General features: G+C 34.1%; 2 protein-coding genes and 1 long non-coding RNA gene across 8 annotated transcripts; 2 read left to right on the top strand and 1 right to left on the bottom strand.

Moving 5' to 3' along the window:
- Positions 1 to 4,042: 4,042 nt before the first annotated feature.
- On the bottom strand, positions 4,043 to 9,740 carry LOC140782154 (uncharacterized). 4 transcript variants are annotated; one of them, XR_012107819.1, is made up of 2 exons: positions 9,408 to 9,740; positions 4,043 to 6,844 (listed from the first exon to the last, which is right to left on the bottom strand). It is a non-coding gene; the product is annotated as an uncharacterized lncRNA (long non-coding RNA). The 4 variants fall into 4 exon arrangements; XR_012107818.1 differs by having other exon boundaries at positions 4,043 to 6,834; XR_012107816.1 differs by lacking the exon at positions 9,408 to 9,740 and adding an exon at positions 7,002 to 7,143.
- LOC140782153 (potassium channel KAT1-like) lies at positions 5,428 to 9,251 on the top strand. Of its 3 annotated transcripts, XM_073128583.1 has the most exons (11): positions 5,440 to 5,693; positions 5,785 to 6,000; positions 6,105 to 6,260; positions 6,338 to 6,395; positions 6,493 to 6,810; positions 7,137 to 7,376; positions 7,472 to 7,570; positions 7,668 to 7,700; positions 7,778 to 7,960; positions 8,064 to 8,673; positions 8,887 to 9,251. In XM_073128583.1, the coding sequence occupies exons 1-11, from the start codon at positions 5,452 to 5,454 to the stop codon at positions 9,000 to 9,002; spliced, it is 2,271 nt and encodes a 756-aa protein (XP_072984684.1). In that variant the 5' UTR covers positions 5,440 to 5,451; the 3' UTR covers positions 9,003 to 9,251. The 3 variants fall into 3 exon arrangements, with proteins under 3 accessions (XP_072984688.1, XP_072984684.1, XP_072984685.1); XM_073128587.1 differs by lacking the exon at positions 8,887 to 9,251 and having other exon boundaries at positions 5,428 to 5,693; positions 8,029 to 8,174; XM_073128584.1 differs by lacking the exon at positions 5,440 to 5,693 and having other exon boundaries at positions 5,863 to 6,000; positions 6,105 to 6,240.
- Positions 9,741 to 15,650: 5,910 nt separating the features above from the next.
- LOC140782284 (uncharacterized) lies at positions 15,651 to 16,327 on the top strand. The gene has a single exon (XM_073128774.1). The coding sequence runs from the start codon at positions 15,711 to 15,713 to the stop codon at positions 16,140 to 16,142; it is 432 nt and encodes a 143-aa protein (XP_072984875.1). The 5' UTR covers positions 15,651 to 15,710; the 3' UTR covers positions 16,143 to 16,327.
- Positions 16,328 to 18,578: the final 2,251 nt, after the last annotated feature.

Here is an 18,578-nt window from a genome sequence, read left to right as displayed (position 1 = left end):
GGAATGCAATGCAACTACATACTCAAGTAGTGAGACATATCTTGCAATCATCCCTGTAAAGCCAAGAGTCGACCCAACATATAGGTCAACTTGGAAAGATTGGCCATAACAAGCTGAAAGATGGTTATCAAATTAGAAAAGAAAATATTAGCAGAGGCATTGATATTGATGGATATACTTTTTGAGGGCCTACTCTTTGAAACATAGCTTCAACTTCACATGAAAACGATAACACGTTTGGGATGAGGAAGGAGAGAGATATTTATGCAATACTTTTTATCCTCTTCTCTTGAACTTTGGTGTAGTAATTGGTGAACCACACAAATTGTTTTGAGTTAGAAAAAGAAAGAGAAGAACAACTGGGGAGAATAATATTTGAGAATTAAGGTGTGAGTCGCCATCGATCGTCAAACCGTCCAATTCAAGGAGAAGCTCCACGTTATGCAGACATTAACGTGCTTGTAATAATGTTTTGATTGGATGAGTGAAGGGGAGTGATTGCCTGCAGCATGATCCAAAGAGTAGGGAGAAACAAAGTTTGCATGTAATGAGTGGATATATAGAAAGAAAAGGTAGCAATCTTTGTTATGTAACACTTTGGATGGATGGTAGATTGGTAGGGCATCCTTTTATCTAGGGCACCCTTTTATCTATGAGTATAAGTGCTAAGTTAATAAAAACATCAAATGATTATTTTATTTTAATTTTTTTTCTCTATTGATTTCTTTAAATTTCCAAGTCAAATGGTCTGTGGAGGGATTACAATTATTCTCGTGATTTCTTTTCAGTGGAAAATTTAACGATTAACTAATAAAAGTGACATTTCGGAAGTTTTATATAATGAGTAATAGTTTAAAGAGTCTAAGTGTAATTATTTTTATATTATAATTAGAAATTGTGTTGAAGTAATTAAAGAGTCTTATATTATATAAGTATTTACCATCGAATCTAGCAACATAGAGCATCTTTCTACTCTCGGTTAGCGATAAGGACTTGAATCAATGGAACATAGTCGATGATGAGGCTAAAGATCCAAAGAAATTGAACATATCTATCGAAGCAGATAAATCATACTTATCGACCACATTGGGGAAGGAAAAAGACTCTTTTTTTTAATAAAACAAAAAGAGTGTTTCAATCATTTTCCAAACGATTTAGATACTAAAAAAATCAGAGAAAAAAGCGAGAGTGATAAAAATAAGAAAATAGAAGTAGAAAATGAATTTTCTACTTCTAAATGACCACCCAATTTTTCTTTCCAATTTTAAAAGTAGAGTTATATTTTCCAATTTTTGATATATAGTAAATAGTCATTAACAAAACATAATCATTAACTAAACTTTCATCACTTTCTTTCTTACATCTTATCAACCAAACACATCCTGATTTTTATGAACATTTATGAGATGCAGGACCACTGGGAGTATAAGGGTGGGGTTGACTAGTTGGGTCTCCAAGTAAGATACTCGTTCTCATTTATTACTACTACGGCAGGAGATTGGAAAAGGAGAGAAGCCTAAATCATTTGATTTGGTTCAAAGAATCTCATGAGGTGGGTAAGGCCACTTGATTATGCAATCTACATAAATTATTTGTGACATCGAAAATAGGCCTAATTTTCAAATGCATCTCAGAATGCATCCTAAATGCAGTGGATGACTAAGACCTGCTACATTGTCTCTAGATATGGCACTATTTTTCCCAAGGCAGTTTAGATGCAGAGAAATCTTGTATCATTAATAATGGCAGTACCTTAGCATTGTCTGAGGGCCCACCCACTCAAGTGGAAAGAATAAAAATAAAATGAGAAATTAGAAAAGAGAGGCTAGGGTTTGTTCTAACCAAGACGGTGAGATTGCTTCGCTTTAGCTGTTGATGTGAACATCATTGACATATTGCACCGGCGCATGTATCAGTGCAGAAGGTGCTGACAACTAATGGTCCCTTCTTCATGGATTTAGTTCTAAGTTATTTTTTATAGTATTATGTATTAGTTTATTTATGATTTTTATGGTTGTATTTATTTATTACAGTTATTTATGATTATATTTCTTTACTTCCGGTGTTATATTTACTTACTGTTTTCATTGAACTCTAATTGGGTATAAGTTGATTTATATATAGATCTTACATATTTGTTTTGCCTTTATCATGAGTTTTGGTTGTGAAACTCTAGTTTAAGGGTGAAGGTATGAGATCTCTTTTTCTCTTTCTAGTCTTGGACCAATGTCAACACATATGAGAGTTACTCGTCGAGATTTGAACTAACATAAAAATAAAAAAACAAATTGAAATGTAATATTTATCACCCTCGTATTATCCTAAACTATTAGGTAGATGGAACCAACTTACATAAAGGAAACAAGTCAGCCAAGTATTACCATGTGACTTTCGATGAATTAATAGTCCAATGTAGTCTAATTGAGGCAGAAACTCCTATCCAAAGTCTGTCTTGTTTTAGGACTAGTTTGTATGAAGATCCTAAAATTAAACTTTTTGCTCATAAAATTGATATTTAAAAAAGAAGAAGAAATTTTCACATAACACTCGGTCTTTTAACGAAATTATGATTTACACCCTACATTTTTACTATTTACAAATTTAGCCTTATAATTTAGCGACTATGGGCATAAAACACCTTCCTATTAGATCTGCTAGTTAAACTTAATTAAATCTTTAATTTAAATATACTATAAAATTATGAAAATACCCTCAACCAACATACTAAGAGCATTTTAGTTATTTTAGAAATAAGGACATTTTAGTTATTTTAGAAATAAAATATCTCTATTTAACAGATTCTTACGGTGTTAGTTCAAATCTAATATAGAGTGTTTTCTACACATATTTACTAAATTATATGGCTCAATTTACAAATAATAAAAATGTAGAGTATAAATCATAATTTTATTAAAAAATAGAGTGTTATACGCAAATTTTTCTTTAAACAAAGCTTACAGTATTGGACTAGGATCTGACTAGGTTTTCAAGCCGAAGCTCAACTGCCCATTAGCTTGTGAGATATCGGGCTCAAGCTTGGTTTACCAAACATTATATTATGTATCATAGGAAATACCTATATACTAGTTCTCAAATATATTAACTTCCAGTATGGGACTAAATGACCATAGGAAACAGACTGGCGGGCTTGATGACCTAGGCTGCAAGCAGGCATAACAGATTCGGCTTTTGGGTCAGACTTGACGGGCAAAGATCTAATCCATATCACCAATTACCATTTTACATTAGGCTGAGTCGAGCCCAATCTGAGTTCAAGCTAGACTTAGCCTAATTAATTTCGGTCAGTTTCAAGCAAAGCTTAAGGCCAGTTGATCACCTCTACCTTCACATATGGTGGGAGGGGATATTTGTCGGGTTTATGTATTCTATCTTATGTGATTATGACTCACCCGCATTAGTGAAGAGAATTTAGGATAAAGAAAAGGAGAAATAGAAAAGAGGGCTAGAGTTTCATTCTAATCAAGAAAAGAGAGATTTTAAAAGATAAAGAAACTAGTTTTATTGAAGATCTTGTCCAATCCACTCTCAAGAGAAAGCAGCACTTTGTGAAACTCATCAACTTCGATATAATTGTTCTCATTTTTTTGTTTGATTATTAGTTTTTTTTTAGTTGTGATCCGAGTAATTTTTGATGTTTATGATCATTTAGATTTACCCAGAGAATAACTTTATAAGCCTATTACTATTGATTATAATGGAGGTTCGAAATGGACTTCATATTGGAGGGTTTTCTATATAATTACTTGTCTTTGATTGTGGCTTATTTCCTTACTTTTAATTATGGACCAGCTCATTCTATTTGCATAAAGATTAAAAAAAAAAATGGTATATTAATTTGGACTATTTTCTAACTCAGTTCCTTTTCAAATGTGAAAAGCTTTCCTAAAATTCACATTATGCACACATTTGTGCTAAAACTTTCTGTAAAGGTGGTACTACCATGTGATCATATCTACACTTTGTTTAAAGGTGTCATAACTACCCAATTAGATACTCCTGTGGTGGGAAGTAATCAAGTCGATTTTGAGAACCTCTCAGACATTAATAATGAATGGTCAGTAAGATAGTGAACACTAGCAATTAAGAGCAATACAGTTAATGATAACTGTCCTACCATGATACCATCACATGCCTTCTCTTCTTCAGTAGTTCACCAGAAAGGTCCTCTTTGTATTGTCTGATACTGGTGGAGGTTCCATGAAAGTGACATGCAAGGTATAAATGCTAGTTGAACTCACCAGTGATTTGAATAGATCCAAGATTTGTGGATGGCAAACACAGAACTCTAGCTATTGATTAACCACAATAGCGAATGAAGTGGCTCTTTTAATCCTGAGCCATGTGGTCCAAGGCAGATGGCAGATCAAGCAATCCATGGCCAGAAATTAACCTTCGAAAATGGCAAGTGTAGAACCACAATGGATGGCGAAGATAAGACTTAACCAAGATATTTCAGATCAATTATTGCTAATCATCTCAAGCACCCTGTAACAATAGAGAGATCAACTCTTTGACACGCAATTGAATTGGGAAAGATTATTCAGACCCAACTACCTTTGAAAGCGCCTCAAGAAGGCATTCATGCACTCTCTCCTTGCTTTTGTTGTCATTATAACCTGTAAACTGATCTGAGCATATTCGTGGAAGATTTGGGCGTCCATGATTTACATCTAAAATATTCTAGTCCACTGAAATGACTGAAAACGTTCAGCAGCCTTGCCAAACCAACCCACAGCTGGTTGCTGAGAAGTTGCTAGAGGACTGGAGTCAAAGTTAGCATGCTGAGTTGATTTCATGTGCCGACATCAGTTTGTAGAAGACTCTCCACCCAACTTGAAACATACAGAGCAAGCATAAGAGATATCTTTTGAAGGTTGAAACTGGGAAAACTGCCTCCTGAAGCAAAGTAGACCTCCAATGACAAACCCATAACTCATGCAACTCGGTTGTAATCTCAACCGGAGGAAATATAAGAACTTCTTCCATATCAAAAATAGCAAATGAACATCTTTGCAGTGTCACAGATAAACCATAAGTTCCTGGTTTTCTGGATCTCAGCTCAGATATGTAGAAGTAGCAGTGAAGCATAAATCTAAAGGATAAAGCACCGTATTGTTAAACACAGCCATTCAAGCAATATCAAAGAACTGGCCTGTCACAATTATGTGGACCACATGCCTTCCAACTTAAAATGGGAATGCAAATCTCCAATTATATTACTATTTAAAATTTACTAACTTTCAAAAGTAATTATAGTGATTAAATAAATCCCGCACCTCCCCTAATGGTATTATTCCTGCAGCCTCCAATAAGCCCACAAGAAACACATGTACTTTACCTTCATCTTTTTTCTGCTGAAACCCAAATATAAAACCTTTACTTTCTTCTAAATTCCTTTATTTGACCTGATTTCTACCACTCATTAAACTCATGGTATTTAAGCCAATGCCTTACCTGTTACCATACAAAATTCAGCTTCTTTGCCATCAGAAAGCAAATATGACCCTCCGTTATGCAAAAACTTTCTTTCAAGGCTTCCACAACAATGAATTCAATATGGAAAACAATAGCAACAACTTCTCCAGTGACCTACTGCCATCTCTTGGAGCAACGATGAATCAGTCTATCAAGTTGAGGAAGTTTATCATTTCTCCTTATGATCCGCGTTACAGGTGAAGTTTCCAATTTGACTCAGGACTCTAGCATCAAGATGCAAGTAGGAAAAACAACTAATCCAACTCCTCATTTTCTTGTGTATTTCAGAGCGTGGGAGATGTTCCTGATCCTCCTGGTTATTTATTCAGCATGGATATGCCCATTTGAACTAGCATTTCTAAGATACTTGCCAGATAATCTTCTACTCGTTGAAAACATTTTCAACAGCTTCTTTGCAATTGACATTGTTCTCACCTTCTTCGTAGCTTACATTGAACGTAAATCATATCTTCTAGTGGATGATCCAAAGAGAATTGCAGCCAGGTATCCGTCTACACCATAAACATTTTTCTTCTTGCCTCAGTAATACCATGAATTAGAAAGAACTCTAGCTGCTTTAATAAAGGTAACAAGCGTGTGAGCTACAGGTATCTATCCACCTGGTTCATCTTCGATGTCTGCTCAACCGCTCCTTTTCAACCACTCAGTTTCCTCTTTAACAGTCATGGTAATGGCCTTGGTTTTAAGATACTCAACATGCTCCGATTATGGCGCCTTCGTCGGGTCAGTTCACTATTTGCAAGGTCTGTCTTGTCCATCTTCTGCAGAATTGGATGGCATTAAAAGATGGATGCTCATTTGACCTTTCCTTTTTCACCAGGCTTGAGAAGGATATCCGTTTCAACTATTTCTGGACTCGTTGCACAAAACTTGTTTCAGTAAGTCTTTCTGTTTTCTTTTGTTACCTTTTCTCAGATTTCAACAGAAGTTATAGTCTTTGATGCATAAGGAAGACATGTCAACATTGAACTGCAGGTTACTCTTTTCGCAATACATTGTGCTGGATGCTTCAACTATTTGATTGCTGATAGATACCCTAATCCTGATAGAACCTGGATAGGAGCAGTGATGCCAAACTTCAGATCAGAAAGCCTGTGGAACAGATACGTCACCGCAATCTACTGGTCCATTACAACACTCACAACAACTGGTTATGGCGACTTACATGCTGAGAATCCAAGAGAAATGTTATTTGATATCTTCTATATGCTGTTTAATTTGGGATTCACTGCTTACCTCATTGGCAACATGACGAACCTTGTTGTTCATGGAACCAGCCGCACCAGGAATTTTGTATGTGCTGTCTGTCCCAGTTGTCTGAAAGTAGCTGACATCAGAAACTAGTATATTATTTCTTGCATAACAGTTAGTTACAATACTGTCAATACAATTGAAGTAAGCAAGCAAAACAGACATCTTACAGTAAAGTAACTGGATATTAGTTTTTTACTGGATTCTACTCCAATAATAAAATCATCACTGACCTGCCACTTTAGAGTTTGACAGAAATCTGAATTCTATGGCATGGTTGCTCATCATATTATTCATATACAATATCAATAATGACAGTGTTGGTACATTTTTCGTTCCTTTCCTGATTTCCTCTTTCAATGCTGTAGAGGGATACCTTTCAGGCTGCTTCGGAATTTTCAGCACGGAATCAACTGCCCAAGCACATAAAGGATCAAATGCTATCTCACATATGCCTGAAGTTCAAAACGGAGGTGATAAAACAGCAAGAAACTTTGAATGGTCTTCCAAAGGGAATTCGTTCAAGCATAGCTTACAACTTGTTCTTTCCCATTGTACAAAATGTCTATCTTTTCCATGGAGTTTCCCACAATTTTACTTTCCAATTGGTATAGCACCAAGTTACTATATGCAGCCATTATCTATCTTATAACGTAATGCATACTGAAACTACTGGTGTATTAATAAAATTTGTCATACATAGGTGATGGAAATGCAGGCTGAGTATCTTCCACCAAAGGAAGATGTAATACTGCAGAATGGAGCACCAGAAGATATTTACATAGTGGTCTCTGGAGCTGTGGTTAGTGTTTCCTTTTATGACAATCTCAATTATGAAGTAAAACTTTCCACTATCATACTAATCTCAAATATAATTCCTTACTGATGTTATATTGCAGGATTTGAGGACAACTGTTGATGGCACTGAACAAGTATGAAGATGATTGTACTTACGCTTCCTAATACGAAGCTATATCCATCTAACAAATGCATTGTATATGTGATCCAGATACATGGAAGGGTATCTGCTGGGGAAATTTTTGGGGAGATAGGGGTTCTATGTTGCAGTCCACAACCTTTTACTTATCGAACAACTGAACTCTCACAACTTCTGAGGCTCAGCAGTACTACATTTGTGAACATTATTAGGGAAAATATAGATGGTTATATTGTAATGAACAACTTTTACCAGGTATTATTTTAATTTGGCCATTCAAGATACACCGTAAAGTTGCTTAAACATGTTTCTCATTGTGGCAGAATACAAGCTGATGCTCCTGTGCACCATTTTACAGAAGCTGAAGCTACATGAAAGCCCATCTGCTCAAGTGGAACAAAAGTGTCCGGGATTATTCAGTCAAAAGCTTCATAGATCTCTGAGGGAATACGGAAGCTTCTACGTTCCATACCAGGAACATCAGATTCAAGAATGGTCAGACCAAATACGAAAGGATGCAGGAGTCCTGCATTGCCCAGCACAAGAAAATACCGACTTGAGCACTATTATTGATATTCTACAGCAAGGAGCATATATAGACAAACAGGATGATCCACCAAAAGATTTGGCAAATAAACAAGGAAAGGAGGATATCCATTTGAATTGTGAACAAAGAACAAATTCTGTAGAAGATCATCATATTGAGATAGAATCAGCAAACAACATGGAAGACAGTACAATCCAAAGCAATTGGCCGGCAAGCCAAAAGATGACGCACTCAAGGTTTCCTGACCTGGATATGGCTACATGTTCAACAAGAGGAAGATATTCACTTGATAGCAACTATGAATTGACCAACAAAAGGGTTACTATTCACATATATCCCTCAAAGTTAAGGAATTCAACACCACAAAATGGAAAACTTATAAACTTGCCTCGATCAATTGAGGAGCTTCTTCAAATTGCTGGTAAGTAACTAACTATTGTTTGATGTCGCAAAAATATTTGATGAAAAAGAATTCTCAGCTAGATGCATAAGCTACTAACTAAGGATTGCCGTGTCAGTGGCATGAGGGCAGCACAGCATGCCATGCTACTAAGAAAAGAGAAAGTAAAGAACCTTGAAGTGAATTATAGTACTTCCTTTATCCCTGTTTCTTACGTATCTTACAACATTGCAGGTCAGAAATTTCCCGGTCTTCATCGTCCCACAAAAGTGGTCACTCGAGACTATGCAGAAATAGATGAAATTAGCGTGATTCGAGATGGGGACCATTTGTTTCTCATGGAGATGTAGAAACCTCACACCAATGCTGACATAGGAAGATTTGCAGCACAACCGCAAGCAATATTATATAACCTTTCTCTTTTTTTCTTTTTTTTTTGGTTGCAATTCATAGTGATAGATAGAAGATGTAGAGTACTTGAAGATTCTTGCATTTTTTTCCCCAACAGCTAACCTAGTGCAGATCATACATCCACCGATAAATTAAAGATAGAAATTTCAAAATAAAAAATCTATATATCGATAATAAGACTTTGCAAAGATCGTTGGTTTTTTTCCCCCCTCACATTCTTAATCTCACAAATGTCTCAAAGAAGTGGAAAATAAGGGAATATACAAGGAGATCGCTATAGTTTAACTTAATTCGTCAACTAAGGTACGATCTAAGATAAATTCTTGCTGGGGAGGGGAGCGAACCTTGATAAATCTTTGTGGGGATTTGGACACGAACGATCTCAGGAAGGAGGCCCGTTTAAGAGCGTCTATCGAATCCAAGAAAGAAAGACGAGCCGCAGTCGGAATCAAATAAAAGGCAGGCCCGTTCCTTCCCTGGAGGCAGTAGGATTGCGTTGTAGTTGCAGGTGGTGAGTGTCTTGTACGAAGGAGATCATCTCTCAAGACCATTGCTGATTTGGTGTGCTGTGGGGAATGGACCATTTGTGGGTACAATTGGAAGGAAGAGTGGCGATTGGCACGCAACGGTACAAACGCAGTGGCATAGTTTCTCCACTTTCAATGAACTAAAGAAAAGAGAAAACACTTCCACTCACTTTCCAATTTCCACGTTGAAGAGAGATTGCCCGTTTTTTTTTTTTTTTTTTTTTTTTTTTTTTTTAAGTTAGTTATTTGGTTCTCAGCTCAGTTAATAATTCGACGGTATGATAATTTAAAAAAATAACTCGACAATACAATTAGAGATTTGTAGATATATCTCTATGTCTTATATATAGTCTTTGGGCTTTTAAACGATTAAAAATAAAGAGAGAATGTCGCTAACCAAAAATGTTGCTATTATCATTATATATATATATATATATATATATATATATATATATATATATATATATTCACATTCCCCATTGTTTAAAATTTAATTTAAATTCTGCAGATGAATTATATATATATATATACCATTGCTAAAACAGTCAAAATAAATCATCATACATTGAAAAGTTATGAAAGTTACGATGAAACAATTGCAATGCTTTAAAATATTCCCGATGACATATTATATGATCCAATTAGTGGTAAGAGTGGACAGAAAGTTTAAAATTTAAATTGGGAGAACCTAATATTCACTTTTTTCAGTGATTCTGCTGTGATTTCTAGCCGTAGTTGCCAACCTGTACCTTTTCTTCATTTACTCCTACTTTTCCTATATGCCTATATATTTATCGCCTAAAATCTTATTATGCTCTATTAAGAATCATTACATTTATTCTTATTTTATTTTCGCGACCACATATCATATGTCTAAAGTTGGTTATAAAGTTATGTCATAAAATATGCTGAAATTTTTAGCGTCTTTAAAGTTGCTATATGGATGGATATTGGTTGTATTTGTAGGCTATAGAAACATTTAGGAATCCATAATTAGTATTAACAAGATCTGAACATATATCTACAAAATTTTAAAAAAAAAGTCTGGAATCTAAAGGTGAATTTGAACTTAATCCAAAATATTAATACTTATAAAATTCGTAATTATGTCTATGGAATTCACAAATATTATACTAACCCATTTTCATGTTTATATATTTTACTACCATATAATTTTTTTTTGATACAGTGAGTATACTTCAAATATTAACAAGAGATATTCATCATCAATAATATCGACAAAAAAATCAACTTGCTTGTACAAAAATAGATACTTAACAATATATTCATTTAGACGCTCTTTTATTAATTTATAAAATTTCGCCTTCACTTTTAGTATATTGTAATTGTTTATAATATGTAAAAGACTAGTACTTCTATCCTTATAATAAGGGAAGATTTTATGCTCATCTACTACTATAGCACTCTCTCTATGAAATAAAATTGCAGCATAGCAATATAGAGATAAAGTTTTTTAATTAAGGGTTATGTTGGAAAGGCGAAAGAGACAGAGAGAGTTTGTTGCGAATAATATAAAGGAAGAGGATAATGATATCCCTAATGAAGTATCGAAAAGAAAAGAAATCAAGTAAGAGTTATTATGTTGTTGCTGGTAGAAGAATGAAGAGATAGGCGATGGGCACTAGCCCATATTGCTGCTACCAGAATGTGAGGATAGACGCCAGCCATTGTTGTTGCCAGAGGGAGAACTAGAATGTGACAAATTATCCCATTCTTTGTAGGTGCGATTGGCTGGATTAGCAAATGTTGGAAAGTAGGATGGTTCAGTTTTGTTGATACCTTGAAAAGAAACTTCGAAGTTTAAAAGCTTTTCATGGAGTTCATCCAATGAGATTGGATTATCTCGAGCTTGGACTTCATGAACCAATTCTTTGTAGCCTTCACTCAAGTTCATCTGCTCAGACATGTTTAAGGCCAAACCAATTCACACTCTTTTTTCATCGGGTACTACACTATCATTGTACTTAGGGGGTAAGTTATTTAATCCTACAGAAATTAGAGCAGTTGTGGGTAGTCTCCAGTATCTTCTTCTCACTAGACTTGATATAAGATTTATTGTTAGTAAGCTCTCCCAGTCTATGCATTCACCCACAACTGAGCACTGGACACTTGTCAAGCGTCTACTTCATTATCTTTGTGGTACTCCTGATCATGGCCTTCAGCTTTATCGTGATTCCCTTTTTATCTTTACATGCATTTTCTAATACCTTATACGCCTACTCAGATGTTGATTAGGTAGGAGACCCAGAAAACTATTCCTCAATAGGTGCTAATATTGTATACCTTGGTTGAAATGCTATTTCATGGAGCTCCAAAAAGCAAAAAACCATTGGTTGTTCATCAGCTGAAGTAGAATATCGGTCTATTGCTAATACAGCTACTGAGATCAATTGGGTATCTTCATTGCTGTGTAATCTTAGTATTCAGCTATCTAATTGTCCGATCATTTACTTTGATAATGTTGGGACAACCTGATGTGCCTCATGTTGGATCATTGAGCTCTTAGTTTTGGGCAAATTACTCATTCTAAGTTTAAGGCTTTTCAAACTATTATTTAGCAACTCTTTGTAGAGAAAATGGGTGATATAGAAGACTCGGCAAAGAACGAAGTGGAGATCAAGCCTAAATGAATCACTTTGCTCATTTATAAAAGTAATTAATTTGGGTTACAGTCGTGCATGATTGAGCCAATTTCAGAACCAGAAGAATATGAATTAGGTTTTTATTTTCGTTCATTTTTAGTGTCTTTTCAGTTCCTTTAACTTAATAAGTGTGCAGGTCATTTAATATTATTAGCTTTTAGAAAATGTAATCTATTTAGTCTTTGCAAATGCTTATTTTGGAAGTGAAATGGACATGAAATGAGTTCAGAAATTTCTCTTCCATTAGAGTTACGAAATTCTTATTTAAACCTTAGTTTAGTGATGAATCTATCAATTATTATCACTCACCTTCTTCTCCTTCTTGAGTGTAGCGAATTACTTTAATAGAATTTATTTGTGGCGTTCCAAACTTATCAAATAAAGATTGTTAGTTCTTCTCTTTTTATTTCTTCATTTTGAAGCTTGTGAAGGCCATCATGACTCAGTTGTGTTTGAATCATATGTTTCATTCAAAAATAAAATACGTTGCAATTTACTTTCGCTTCATTCATGATAAAGTCCAAAGTGAAATTCTCTGAGATGCCCATGTATCCTCCAATGATCAGCTTGCTAATATTCTAACTAAGTCATTCCCTAGAGCTCGTTTACTATATTTTCGAGACAAGATTGGCCTCTTATGTCTTGCTCCATTTTAAGGGGTCATATTAGACACATTCTTAAGTGAAAACTTGTTCTCCATCGCTGTTGTAATAATTTTTGTCATTCTTTCTTTTAGCTTTCTGTTCCTTATATTTAGGTTTGGGACTAGCATGTAGAATTATCCTCAGACTCCCATGTCCCTACCGGCAACTCGTTCAAGGATGTGCACTAATAAGCCCACATCATGGCCTTGCAGCTCATAGATTTAATTACCTTGCATTGCTCTTAACTAAAATACTATTACAAAATTCAAACTTTAGAAGGAAAAAAAAAATATTTTGTTTCTTTCTTCTCTTTTCGTTTCGTTTAATAAGCTATTCTCTCAAAGTATACTCAACGTATTTCTTATCAAATCACATGCCAATAAATTAGCAATCCATATGATGGTGAAGATTATTATTGGAAGGAGGCATATGAAGACAAACAAATGGCTCCGCAAATATTAATATGCGTAAATCGATCGTCAATATATACCTAACCGATCGATAGACAAATAATTTTGCTATATCCATACATCCTCATCTTTCCTTTTGCCAGCTTCTTTGGCGTTTCTATCTGGCTTATAGGGGCATCGGCGTACCTTTTCCGTCACATTCTTAGTTGACTGAGATCAATTGGGTATCTTCATTGCTGTGTAATCTTAGTATTCAGCTATCTAATTGTCCGATCATTTACTTTGATAATGTTGGGACAACCTGATGTGCCTCATATTGGGTCGTTAGCTCTTAGTTTTGAGCAAATTACTCATTCCAAGTTTAAGGCTTTTCAAACTACTATTTAGCAACTCTTTGTAGAAAAAATGAGTGATATAGAAGACTCAGCAAAGCTATTCTCTCACATGATACTCAACGGAGCTCTATTATTTCTTATCAAATTGCATGTCGATGAACTAGCAATCCATGTGATGGTAAAGAATATTATTGGAAGGAGGCATATGAAGACAAACAAATGGCTCCACAAACATTAATGTGCGTAAATCGAACATCGATCATCAGTAGTTTTGCATGTCCATATATACCTAACCGATCGACAGACAAATAATTTTGCCATGTCCATACCTCCCCATCTTTCCTTTTGCTAGCTTCTTTGGCGTTTCTATCTGGGCTTGTAAATTTTTGTGGGGGCATCGGCGTACCTTTTCCGTCACATTCTCAGGTGAAAAACATAACACCTACTGAAAACCTCAGTTTTCTCACCAGATTAGCCTTTCTCTAACGAATTTTAAAAGAAAAAGGTCTAGTTTTTTTCATATCAGCCTAACAGCATTTTACTTAGAAGGTGAATCACCGTTGAGTTTAGCATCTTTTTTATAGCTTAAGTCATTAATCTTATCACCATTTTTATTAACTTATTATCTGACATGATAGCCATTTTATTTAATAAAAAAATGTTGAACAGTTCAACGTCTTATTAAGATGCTAAATTATTCAGTTTAGACAGTCATAATTAATTTTATAATCAATAATATACCTAAATTATTCAGTTTAGACAGTCATAATTAATTTTATAATCAATAATATACCGCAAAGATGAAAAAAAAAAACAAATGTAATAAAAAAAATATAGAATATTATAATTTTACGTTGAGCTATTTATATTATTTCGGCAACCCTATGCTTAAGAGTCTACAAGTATTATTTTCTTTTCTTTTTCATTCTCTTTCTCCAATTTCAGAGTAAACTATTATATGAAATACTCACTAAACTTATTTACATATTAATCACAATTCAAACTAAGAAAATTACAATGAAACTAAAAACAGTGAACGATGCCAACCACGTCTTCATTTTTATCTTCTATATTTATATGTTCTCTACTCTGCTTGGCCCTAACACAACACGATGACCTATTCCTCTATAAATATATATTGGAAGCTGCTTGCTTTGGACGAGATAAAGTCCAAGGATAAAATAAAATATATTTAAACCATAATCCCCTAGTCTTCCATTATATTAATAACAACCTTGAGAATGTATAACACTAACTTAAGAAGAATTCTTTAACTTCTATCTATGGGCATGTTTAGTGGCACAAATGAACGAAGTTTTTGATACGTGGGAATTGAATGCTTCGCATTATTTACACTGGCGAATGGAAGTACGACCACATCAAATTACTATTAGATAGTTTTTTTTTAAAAAAAAAGCTCATATTATATTAGAGAATTCAAATTCAAATATTAATAATACTGGTTTCATTAAGACATTATTAATTCGATTACTAATGCATATAAAAACCATTCAATTAAATTCTCAATCCCACTAGCTGCACTAAATTAGTATGTTTAAAATTATTCTAACAAAAAGTCTCGATGATGAGCAAGGAATGTGACTCGAAAAAGGGAAATAGAAAGTCTAACTTTCTCTGCTTAACAATGCTTAACAGAAAGATAATGACATCAAACACTTTAGTTTACTCTCGGCCAAAATAATTTTCTTATAAAACTATCTGATTTGAAAACATTAGATATATTTCATAATTATTATATATATTCTTTCAGTCCAATGGTATATGGAAACAGAGGCATACATTGAGAATGATATTTAACCTTAAACCTGGTTAGCAACTCTAAATTTTTTAAACTTAAATAAAATAGCTTACAAAAATATAGAAAAATATGCCTAATGTAATTAAAAAAATAAAAAGGAAATTCCTATTCTACCCCACCAACTCCGGCTTCTCTTCGTCCCTCCATAAAAACCCACCGAAGCCCACTCCCTCTTCCCGCAATCTATAGGAAGAAAAAGAAACGAGAAGACGGAAGAAAAAAGGGAGGGGGGGAAATCCTAATTACCTCATGGCATTGCAATTGATCGAGACCCACCGAGCCGGCGCTGAGGTCTACACGGGCGCCGCCTTATGCAAGGAGAAGGCGGCGGAGCTCCTCTTGGAGCTTCACCTCCCCAATGGCCTCCTCCCCCTCCCCGATCTCGACGAGGTCGGATACAACCGCTCGACCGGCTTCGTCTGGCTCCGCCAGAAGAAGGCGGTGATCCACACCTTCAAGAAGATCGGGAGGGTCGTCTCCTACGGCACGGAGGTGACGGCGTTCGTCGAGGACCGCCGGATGAGGAAGATGACCGGAGTGAAGACCAAGGAACTCTTGATCTGGGTCTCCTTGTGCGATATGCACCTTAGCGATCCGCAGGGCAAAAAGATTAACTTTAAGACGATCGCAGGGATTGGGTTGTCTTATCCCGTATCCGCCTTCGTAGAGGAGGAACCCTAGGGGAAGTGAAAAGGGGTCAGTAATCAGTTAATCATATCATATAAATGGGATTACTACGTTCTTCTACTATATGCTTGAATTTTTTTCTCTTTTTTTACGTTCTTTTACTGTTGGTTACGCAAATTTGTCTTTTCCTTTTTGTTTATGGGTAAATAATAAATTCTCCCATATGATTTTGCTTAAAATTTAAATTACTCCTCCTACTTTCGTTTGCTTTCATTATCGTGGTTTAGATTTTTATGAAAGTTAACGGAGAAAGTACAACAAAAATTAAAAAATTGTTAAAGAATCTTTTTTTTTCACTATAATATATCAAAATTGCTATTCTCGTTTTATTAAATTTACCCATTGTATTATATCTTAAAATTTAAAAAAAAAAAAAAAATATATATATATATATATACTTTCAATATCTTCTAATATCTCTTATCTAAGTTACAAACTTCAAACTTTAATTATTATCTAACTATCACATTTATCTCCCATTAAATATATGATTCATCTTTAACAATATGGATAGAAAATGCATATATACTTGAACAACGATGTTATCAATGTTATAGAAATATTATGGTAATTTATTACTTTTGTTAAGTTCGGATAAAAAAGATTAACAGTCTCACATTCATCTAAACTACAGTAGACAAAATGATACAAATAAAAGTTCAGAAATTATTTTACTTTTTGAGACGGTTGAAATTTGCCCCCTTTATTTCTCTTTGAGAAAGTTACCGATGAAATCATTTTTAAGTGTTTTTAATAGAGATTCTTATCGCTGTGTTAATAAATAACTAAGAAGGAAGATTTTGAATCCATTGGTGTTTGTAATGATGTATTAAAATGGGCAAATACTTCAATGCACCTTTAAAAATTATAATCTTAATCCAACGGCTATAATAGCCAGTTTTCATACCCGGTACCGATTTCCCGGTACCGGTTCCAAAATCACATTACGTAAGAAAAAGAGTATATCAGTTAAGAAGATTAATTACGTGTGCCTAACTTTCCAATTTTCTTGTTATACCCTTGAAGATCTTAACCATTAGATCTTCATCAAAGTGATTGATAAGTACGGAAGAAGCGCTCTACACGTTTTTCCGTTAAGATTTCTCTCTTAAATATAATTATGCCTTAATTATAGGAGATATCATTTAATATTAAATAATTTAAATTTGATTGTTTGGAGATAAACTTTAATTTAAATATAATTCTCTATCTCTATCTATTAAAATTTAATTTAAATCAATCTTAAATTAATGGGAGATATATGTAAATAATAAAAAATAATTAAAAAGATAAAATGTAATTAAAATTTCATCAAGTTAATTATAAAAGACATCAATACCCTTATTTTAATATATATACATTACTCTCAGTTAATGATATATATGTCTTTTACTTAATAAAATATTAAGATAATATAATTGTTAAAAAATAATGTGCAAGATTATATATCTAAAAAAAATTACCTGCTAAACCGGTAATATTTTTCATTCCTATTATACCCTTAAAGATCTTAACCGTTAGATTTTCATCAAATTGATTGATAAAGAATTAATTCGATTGCACGGAAGAAACCCTCGTTAAAATGACAAGGCAGAACAATCAAATTTTGGATCTCTTTTTTCTTGCTTCCAAGAAAATTAACGAATAAAATTTTGTGGGCTGTTTGTTTCATTTGCTTGTCATAGAGATATAATTTTTTTTCCTATTGAATAAATTAGTGTTGTTTATAGGTGATTTATAAACTTGATAAATAAATCCTTGCGCCTGTTGTTTCATTCTCGTGATAGTAATTATTTAGAACAAAATAAAATACTTAATAAATCTTAGTTGTTTACCACCATTTCGTTTTCATGTTAGAGATCCTTTTAGTATATACTGAAGAGACCATGATGCGCTTAAAAGACAGGCAAATGGAATTGGTAGTTTTACTTAGTGCAAGGAGCTGCCTAGTTAGTGCTGCTTTCCACGTCATTTCTTTTTATTTATTTATTGTTAGTTCTTAGTCTATTGATACATAAAGTTTAAAATAATTTAGATATTAAATTGAACAATTAAGTCATCATCAGGGCTATATAAAATTCTCGCAGAATCTCCCTCACGACCAACTGGAAGGACCCCTTGGCAGTTAATTATTCAGATTTATTTTAAGGAAGTACCAATAGCTTCGATGGCTGTCTAACTATTAACAAATTGAAGAAAAGATTTCTCCCTCCCTCTGTCTCTCTAATCTGGTGTTTAATATGGAATATGGAAACACAATTAAATTAACAGCTTTGTCGTCAAATAAAAGCCTCATATCCTGCATACTCGTATCATCCTTTGCATGGCATCTTTTCTTGATCTCTCTCTATTCTATTCCCATATGATATGGTGTTTGATTCTGTATAAAAGGAGAGCCATAAATCAAGTGAAATAAAAAGGACGTTCTTT

This window comes from Typha latifolia, chromosome 2 (assembly GCF_019914945.1).
Source record: "Typha latifolia isolate L0001 chromosome 2, TyphaL0001v2, whole genome shotgun sequence".
Lineage (NCBI taxonomy): Eukaryota > Viridiplantae > Streptophyta > Magnoliopsida > Poales > Typhaceae > Typha > Typha latifolia.
Note: the sequence above shows the minus strand (reverse complement) of the source record. Positions and strands in the feature narration are given on the sequence as shown.